General features: G+C 39.1%; 1 protein-coding gene across 4 annotated transcripts; it reads left to right on the forward strand.

The window, feature by feature from the left end:
- The first annotated feature begins 667 nt into the window (after positions 1–667).
- spartb (spartin b) lies at positions 668–8662 on the forward strand. 4 transcript variants are annotated; one of them, XM_040037708.1, is made up of 9 exons: positions 795–964; positions 1448–2273; positions 4078–4275; positions 5183–5342; positions 5482–5676; positions 5769–5927; positions 6487–6577; positions 6764–6810; positions 7564–8662. In XM_040037708.1, the coding sequence occupies exons 2-9, from the start codon at positions 1452–1454 to the stop codon at positions 7668–7670; spliced, it is 1779 nt and encodes a 592-aa protein (XP_039893642.1). In that variant the 5' UTR covers positions 795–964; positions 1448–1451; the 3' UTR covers positions 7671–8662. The 4 variants fall into 4 exon arrangements, with proteins under 4 accessions (XP_039893641.1, XP_039893642.1, XP_039893640.1 ...); XM_040037707.1 differs by lacking the exons at positions 795–964; positions 6764–6810 and adding an exon at positions 668–788; XM_040037706.1 differs by lacking the exon at positions 6764–6810.
- The last annotated feature ends 739 nt before the right edge of the window (positions 8663–9401 follow it).

The following is a 9401-nucleotide window of genomic DNA, read 5'->3' on the forward strand; positions in this document are numbered from 1 at the left end:
TGAAAAGTGTAAGAAACACAGGGTCTCCAGGTCAAACTAGAGATCTCTGTCTCCTTCTTGGCTTACCTTTGCAACAGTAAAATACCACTGTAATGGCAGCATGTCTGGGATACTGTGATGCTGAAAAATCAACATATTGCCAGCCACATGCTTACCTGATGGCATTGCATGTCAGATCAAAATTAGAATTTTCGGCATTCATAGTGCATCATCCAAGATTTCCCCAAAATTTGGTTAATAGCTTCGAAGAAAAAAATTAAATATTTTTTTTTAAAAACAAACAAACAAACAAAACAAAAACCTTAGCATGGCTTGAGACTGTTGAAAATGCTGCATTGTGAACTTGCTTTTTATCATAAGTTCAGCTAGTTTGCATTATTGATGAGAAGTCCTAAAAGGTGTCTCTTTATTAATATTAAGAAATATATTTACACTGCCACCGCATCATTCAGTCACCGTTTTTGAATCTATATGGAAGTGTATAATGTGTATAAGTGCATAATTTCTGCTTGATATTAATGGAACTGAAATTTGATCTAATGGAAAATAAATTGTTGCAGTTGCTCACTATGACCAATAGATGGAAGTGTCCCCTTATTCAAATGGTTCATTTATCAGTAGAAGCTATTTGAATGGGTGCTTAGTGACCTCTTGTGGTTATAGTCACGAACTACAAAAATTGTCAAGTTTAGGTGGCGTTTCACTACTTCCGGTATCTATTTTTTTTAAAAGGGGGCTGACATGTGATCGTATTGGGCACTTCGGTCGCGGAACTTTTGCTTTGAAAGGTCAGTAATGACCTCATGACACCACTAGGCTCTCCTTTACTTTAGGGAGTCGTCCAGCAGCGAAGTCTAGTTTATTTACTCAGGTTGCCGATTGAAGTTATCACTCTTTGCTAGCTAGGAGCAACGTTAGCAGGCCAATTAATAAGCTGTTCTTTGGTGTTTTTCCGCTCTCTAAGGTAAGAGCTAATATCATTCGCTATTAGGTGAGTTGGAGCTATCTGACAGCTAGTAGTTATCACTAATTACGACTTCACATGTTATATATATATATATATGTTGCTGTCGGTACACTAAAATCGTGGCATAGCTCCTGACTTTGTCCGAACGCAGATGTTAGCTCTTGTTGATCTGTGTTAGCAAGTTTAACACGAGGATTAGTGTGTTTAAAGCCTGTTTTAGTGGATCGTTTTAAACCAGTAACACTGACGTACGTAACGAAAATAAACCAGGTAACATGTGATCTAGAAAGACCAAAAGGGCCATTGCGCGATGCGTTTCACCTCTAAGTGACTTGTACTTGTGATCAAGTTTGGGGTCGAAGTTAAGTAAGCAGTAAAATATCATTTGAATAACCTTTAGCCCTTTCAAAGTCTAGCCAAGATAATCATTTCCCTGCATGTGCTGTACTTAATAGAAATTTACCAATTGTCTTGTTTCAGAGCAATGGAGAAAGCTAAACAAGATGCATTTGATAATGCCAGACTTCAAGTGATCAAAGATGGCTATGAAAGGGCCTTCGAGTGCATCAATAAAGGACTCACTGCAGATGAAGCTGGAGACAAGAGTCAGGCCCTGGAGCTCTACAAGAAAGGACGACAGCACCTTCTTAGGGCTATCAGTGTGCCTTCGAAGGGGGAAGAGTGTGTTGGCAACTCCTGGGAATCAGCAAGGCAGATGCAGCAGAAGATGCAGGAGACCCTGAACAACATCACCACCCGCATGGCCATACTAGAGACCAGCTCTGACCCTGAATCTGCAGTATCTGCCCCTGATGCAACAAGCATTTCTGCAAAAGGTCTCTACCCAGGACTTCCCACCACAGAGAAGCCAGTACGGCCGCCTCCACCAGACATTCCTTCTGCTAATGGTCAGCCAGCTAGAGCTGTAGGAGGTTTGCCTCCAAGCGGAGGAGTGGGTCTACCCCTCTCACCTACCAGACCCTCTGCGGTTCCTGCCGAACAGCCTCCAGCCTACTCTCGTCAGGCAGCCGATGGTCACATATCAGTCTCATATGGAACAGATTCAGGGGAGATGTCATTGGTCGGGGAAGAGTTCTACAGTCATACATCTAACTCGACACCTTCCCCTCAGAGCATAGGTGAAGATGGAGAGGAGCTGCTGTACATTCCCAACGGTGTGCAGATATTTTTTGTCACACCTGAGGGGCAAGTGAGCGCTCCTTCATACCCCGGCTACCTGCGGCTGGTGAGGTTTACCAGCGATCACTCAGACAGAGTGCCTAATCGACCACCAGCATTTCTGCAGGTGAGAGGGGAAAAATTATTTTATTTATATATATATCTTTTTACTTTGTTATTTTAAAATTATACATTCATGTGGTGTTAAGCAATCACTCAAAAAATATGTTATCAGTTCTCTTCCTCCTTTTCTTTTTTGTGTCCCTTTACCCGATTTCATAAGATGTTTGCTCAATTTCTTAATATCCGCATTACAGTGAGTCATCAGCAAAGGGACATAGGCCGGTCAAAGCTCAATGTCCCTCCTTCCTAAGGACAGAGTCATGTGAGGGTTGTTTACCTAATGCCCTAGTCCCAGTAGGTAGGTTAATGGCTATGATGTCATCCTCAGGGGAATCCCAGACATGAATCAGATTTGGGGCACAGCTGACAATATTCAGAAAAAGAAATGAAGTTATTTGGAGTGTTCATATGTGTAGGCATGTGCACTATGCCAAGATGATGTGTGAACTTAATTTTCCATTTTAAAAAGAAAATGACAGTAGCTAGGAGCTAGATGGGCATGCAGCTCCCAAACTGACAGGTGTGTCTAAATGTATTTTAATATAAGTGAAAAAGTATAAAGTTTTTTTTAGTAGGAGGTGGGTTTTTTTGTGTGTGTGTGTGTGTGTTTGTTTGTTTGTTTTTTTACACATTTAAAACTAAAGCAGTGTTTGAACATTAATATCTCAAAGACCTTTAAAGATGAAAACCTTAACCTGTATGAAAACCTTGACCTTTACCTGTAAATTGAATGAGGATGTGCACTTAAAGCCAAATTAAAAACCAGAATCTTCTAGGAAGCTAGAGTACCCACACAAACACTCGGAGAACATGCAAACTCAACACAGCAAAATGGTGGAGTCGAACTCAGGACCTTTTTGCTGTGAGGCAATAGTGCTAGCCACTGCACCGCCTGTTTCATAAAATCTGTAGAATCACATATTAACATGAAATTGTTAGTCACAAAAATAAATAAAACACTGTTATTTGGTAATGGGTTTGTTGTGTTTTGGGGGTTTTTTGTGTGTGTGTTTTTTTTTTTTTTTTTTTTTTTTTTTTTTTTTATTGGGGGGGGATTTTTTTAACATATCACATGGGTTGTGAATCTTCACAGATGAGCATGATGTAGTTTGAGATGCTTTCCAGATTTTTCTTTTTCTTTTGACTTGAAATAAGTTGGTTAATACAAACCAATGATGCAGTGAAATCAAAGGTTGTGAGGTGTTTTGAACTGCCAAGTTGGATTTGTACAGGTCAACACCGCAACCAGTCAATGATAAGATAAGAAAGGGTTTGGAGGTATGTAGACAGCTTAAGCTCTTTATTAAGAGACTAAATCAATAACACCAAATGTCTCTAACCTATTCAGGATTATTTGTTATGATTACATTTGCCTTTCATGCCACTAGTGTCATGAGACTAAAATTTGCCCATTTAGTGGGGGAATTTCCCAGGTGTTATTGAAAGTGTGTGACATCAGTGATTCACATGAGTGCAAGTAATTACGTAAACCCAGCTTACACAGTTATGCTCTGTAATCTTGTTAGACATGCAGCAATCAGGATGACTGTGTACTCTAGTCTGTCTCACTGTGTTGTGCAGAAGCACCATTTGTATAACCAGGATTCATTCAAGGTTACTTTTGAAAACTTCTAGTAAAACAAAATGTCTGCAGACTTCTTTCTCCTGTTAAATGTAACTTTCACCTCAATTCACTTACTATACTATATTACACACATCATTTCATATCATAGTATACCTGTTTTGATTTGTTTTTAATCACATTTTCCATTTGTTGCATTTTCTTCACTTTCTTTTGATCCTGGCAGGTGTGTGACTGGCTGTACCCTCTCATGGCCATGAACTCTCCAGTGTTACTCTGTAACACTGGTGTGTTTATGTTTCCGGATATGATGGCACCAGCTCCAGGGTATTATGTGGGAGTGGTTTTGTCCTCTGAGCTCCCTGCTACAGACAGAGGACTGTTTCAGGACCTGTTGTCCCAGATGACAGATCTGAGGGTTCAGGTCAGTGTGTTTCACTGTGGTTAGATCTGCAACAGCATGAAATATTTGGTATTATCTGGCAAACAATTGCAAACAGAGACCAGGCTGTAAGGCCAGTGTTTCCCAAACAGAAGAGTCTGTGGCTAAATATATCCCCAAACAGAGATCATGCTGTATTTGATTTCTGTGTTTAAAGAAATAACAAGATATTTTTTTTAAACTAGAAAATCTAAACTTTCCCAACTTAAGATTTTTTTAAATTCCAGTTTAATTGTTTTGTTGATTCTTACACAAACAACACTCTTGATGCTGCACTCTGCTGTATTGTTGGCTTGCAATGAAACTCTTGCTGCTGCTTATTTCTGATCTAGCAGCCCTCCCCAAATTACCCCTGCCTCAGCATTGTGGGGATTTGACTCAGGCAGGTGAGGAGAATTAATCAGTTATAATGCTCTTATCTGCAGCAGTTAGAACCTCAGAGCTTCAGCTGAAAGACAAGTGCCAGTTTAGCCATGATGGAGGTGTCATTTTGATTGGAGTGACACCAGGCAAGGTCATTTTTAATGAATGCACACAGGCTAATTATCTTGTCAAATGGAGGTGATATCACATCAGAAAGTAAGCAATTTTTTTTAAATTTCTTTATTATTCAATCTAATAGGATACCAGAGATTTTTAGCTCAAATCTTTCGTTACAGCAGAGAGACGTTTTTAAAATGGCAGTCTGTTTGAGAGCAAACAAATAGAGCATTGTAATGAGGAGTGCAGAATGAGAGGATGCATTGTGTGCATTGGGGGGTTACTGGGAGACGAACATCTGTAGTTAGATGTGTGCAGCTTCCACAAGTTGTCCAAAGTATTTCTTATTTTCATCCCACACTGTCTGTCTTCATTCTGCACTGGCTAACCAATGTGTCTCTATGATCAGCCTCCAGAAGAAGCTACAGATACCATTAATCTCAGCCAGAAGGTGTCTATTGATACACCTGAGCAACCAGCAGAGGCTCCTGCAGAGACTCCAGCAGAGACCGAAGAGGAAAAGACTTTACCCGAATGGAGTGAAAAGGTGGCAAATGGGATCCTGACAGGTAAGCAGTGTCTCTTAAATTTTTAATATCATTGTTTTACAAAGTTAGGAGTTAGTTTGGAATTGGATTGTTTATGAATATAGGTCAGCAGTCCTCACTAATGATCACTAACGCTGTCTGCCCTGTGTGATCCTGTCAGGTGCATCCTGGCTAAGCTGGGGACTGGTCAAAGGAGCTGAGTACACAGGCATAGCCATTCACAAAGGGGCAGCTAAACTCAGAGAACATATCACTCCAGAGGACAAACCCACCCCCGTCAGCCCCACAGTCACAAAAGGCCTCCATGTTGCCAAGCAAGCTACAGGAGGAGCTGTCAAAGTCAGCCAGTTTCTAGGTCATTAAGTCATCTTCAGTCAGCATTTTTTACTGCCCTTGAGTGTTAATTTGGCAGTGAACTTATAATTTACTAATGCTTTCTTACTGCAGTGGATGGCGTGTGTTCTGTTGCTAGCTGCGTGGGTCGAGAGTTGGCTCCACATGTGAAAAAACACGGAGGCAAGCTGATCCCAGAGTCTATGAAGAAGGATAAAGATGGGCGTTCCAACATTGATGGGGCCATGGTGGTGGCTGCAAGTGGTGTGCAAGGTAAAGTTAATTTTCACTTTATATTCTTTAAAACATGGTTTTTTTTTTGTGGGGGGGGGGGGGTTGTTTGTTTTAATTAAACCATATTCTTTAATGTTTGTACTTTTATATATACACAGACATTTTTGAAAGGACCTTTTGGTCATTTGTCACATGACCAGAAATTTAAAAAAATAAATAAATAAGAGCTCTTCTATGACAAGTGTGTAGAGGATAGTATTCAGATTAAAACACCTCAGCCGTGCTGTGTATTATCATGCACTGGCAGAGAGCATGGTAAAAAAGCATTTATTTTTTTTTTGTTTTGCTTTTCCTGCATTGACCACCACATCCTTTTCACCAGGTTTGGCACCCTCTGACTTTGCCCTCTTTCCCAAAATTCAGCTTGAATGTCTGCTGTGTAAAATAGCAGCTATTCTGGAAATGTTACAGTAAAAGACACGCTTCAAGGGGACTTTGTCCAATCTGAATCTGATGTATTTCATTATTACGCCCTTTGCATAAATGTATCTACCGTTACAAACAAACACATACAAATAATACTCTTGTGTTTTCCCAGGATTTGCAACCATGTGGACAGGTTTGGAAGTAGCAGCAAAGGACATAGCTACAAGTGTAGCTTCAGAAACGGTGACCACCGTAAAACACAAGTAAGAAATTAAATAAATATAGTTTAATTACTTCTGACTACTGTCACTGCTTGAATGTGCACCTATGCAATTTTCTGATCAGCACTGCTCGCGAGACGGGTTTTTGATGTGTATGTTGTAAATGACTGCATACATTGTGTAAGCAAAAACCAAAAGTGCACTCACTCTCTTCAATTTGCTTTGCAGATTTAGGGGTCTTCAAAACAACTCTGACACTCCTAATGAGACAAAGTGTAATTTTTCCTGATTCGCCGCAACTGTTTAATGCTTTTCACTTCTAATTGTGCACATAACACAAGCTTCTGGGTTTTTTGTTCTCTTTAACAAAGCACTCTTCAGCCCTATGCTGTACCAGTTCACTCCTTTTTCTTGTGTGCCAATTTGGATTACGGGGCCTCTTTAAGTGATTCCGTTGATTTCTAACAGCGTTTCTGAAGGAAATGTTATAATTGACAGTATTTTCATCCTGCCTGCCTCAACGGGTTCTCGTGTTCTAAGAAATTCTGCAAAATGGTTATCAGATATCTTCACATCAGAGTTAAAAACTGGTTTCAGGAGGGAAATTCTTAAAATGTTCTTATAATAATGAAAATCTGCCGTACTGTTTGTTTCTTTCTTTGAATACGTTTTGGCTTCGTTAGGCATTCCTGGGAAATCACTAAGCTGGACTCTACAGTATTACATTTGCTTTGTTTTTGCATGCATGTGTCAATATAAGTTGATTTGGTTAAATTTGTAAATGAAATTGGCCAAAAAAGATCTTCCCATCTGCTTCCAATTGGGTAAAATTGCCTATATTCTGGCAAACAAATGTATTTATTCCAGATTGCACACTTGCATGCACTTGCAACCCTCACTCCCTCACAGAAATTCACTCGACGCATGATGGCATCTTTACAGTCTTTGCACTACATATTAATTAATTCTTCCCATACCCTCTTCTCCCCGCCTCTCGCTCTGACCTCTCACTCAATCTGACTCTGAAGGTATGGAGCAGCGGCAGGACAAGCCACAGACCACGCTGTCAATTCTGCCATTAATGTCGGTATCACTGCCTTCAATGTTGACAACCTGGGGATCAAAGCTGTGGTGAAAAGGACTGGCAGGCACACAGCGCAAGCACTTTTGGAAGACTACAAGATTCAGAAAAAACCTGAAAATGGGACTCAAGTGGAGAAGTTGGAGAAATAGCTGGTAGTGTCCTGCCTCATTCCCACAGCAATGCCTTAAAACATAATTTGTAATTTCTATTAAATCATTCTATATTTAATATTCTTTATTTATAAAACTGGTTCTAGATTTACAAGGTAACTACTGATTATATTCATATCCTATAGTTTGATACTGCTTGGAACTTGCACTTTAATATTTATGTAATACAGGAAGATTGGACCTAAATGTGAAGGACCTGAAAATTATATAATACACACCAAAAGATTAATTATAAATGATACAATATCCTACATAACATTTAATTCATTTTGAACTGTTTAACACTGCTGTTTGTATGAAGAAAGCTTTGTTCTTGAATAGAGACATAATTATTTAATATGCATTTGTGTGTTTCCCATAATAGCAAATGTGTTTTAAACAAAAGATGATGAAATATATGTGTGCATATTTACTTGCACATATATTTAAGACCAAAGTAATACCAGCTGTACTGTTTCACTATGGTGTTGAAAATGTCAAGTTATCTCTGCTTCTAACTGTGCCTTCAAATATCAAATGATAACGTTAAAAATTAATATTTCAAGCTCCAAAATTTGACTAAAACACAACAGATTATGGACCACTATGTAGTCTCTCTCTATACTCAATCAGTAACCAGTAAGATGTAAATGCATCTCAGGAGTCTAAAAGATGTTGTGCTCCAGTCTGCAGGGCTTGCTTCTGTATTTTCGACTTAGTTGTAGCCATGTTATTTTTAAATGTGGCTTATTGTATTTCATAAAAAATTCACTGTAATATGTAAACAAATATATCCCGAAGAGTATTTGTAATGTTTAAATGGCCTCTAGTTGCACATTGAGATTTTGTTCCCAGCTGAATTACTCAATAAAGATGAAGACTAAATGAAGCATCCTTAGGAGTCTAAAGTAAATATTTTGTGCCAGCAGAAGTGCATATTTGCGAGTGCAGTCAATTACTTTTAATTCCTCAGGAGTTAGGGTAGTTAAGTGTGAACCATGAGCCTAGTACCTCCACCTAGTGGCGACCATTCGATCAAGCTTAATTTAACCATGTACATTCATGTCTCCCGAATGGGTGATCCAGATTAGTTTTCCTCTTTAATACCAGCTAAACAAGAGGTAAAATTAAGTGCAGGTACAAAGAGATTTGTGAAAAAGCCTTGAGCCAGCCCCTTAGTTACTTTTGCTTCCAGGGAGCCAGACTTTGTCATTTTTATTTAGTTATTAAAGTGGTCTTGACCATTGGTTCTCCAGGCTTCCTGGAAATATTCCAAACCTTTTTCAGATATTGGCTGCTTTTCAACCATTTTCAGTCCAGTTCTTGTACCTGACAATTTTTTAGAGGAATGTTTAAAGCTACTTAACACAAAATTTAAGTACAAAAGAAATAAATGTTTTGTGCTTAACATTGATAAGCAACATTCATGCAATTAAAAAGGCTTCCAACTTGAGGGATGAACCAGTGTTGTCTCTACAGGCAAAGAACCAGTTTTAAACTTTATCTTTAGGCACTTTGTTACCTTTAGCCTGTCACAAAACTATTTCTTCAGCCTCAGTTTGCAGAATTCTCATCAGAAATTGTGTCAGTGAAAGGGTGGCTGACAAGAAGCCAGTCTTAAGGAAGGGAAACT

The sequence above is a fragment of the Simochromis diagramma genome, unplaced genomic scaffold (assembly GCF_900408965.1).
Source record: "Simochromis diagramma unplaced genomic scaffold, fSimDia1.1 OVJJ01000463.1, whole genome shotgun sequence".
Classification (NCBI taxonomy): Eukaryota; Metazoa; Chordata; class Actinopteri; order Cichliformes; family Cichlidae; genus Simochromis; species Simochromis diagramma.

Excerpts from the sequence above, each read along its gene's own strand:
- spartb (XM_040037707.1), top strand. The coding sequence starts at position 1,452 with ATGGAGAAAGCTAAACAAGATGCATTTGATAATGCCAGACTTCAAGTG. Across the intron at positions 5,928-6,486 it reads GGCTGCAAGTGGTGTGCAAG|GATTTGCAACCATGTGGACA; the intron begins GTAAAGTTAATT and ends GTGTTTTCCCAG. Across the intron at positions 6,578-7,563 it reads GTGACCACCGTAAAACACAA|GTATGGAGCAGCGGCAGGAC; the intron begins GTAAGAAATTAA and ends CTGACTCTGAAG.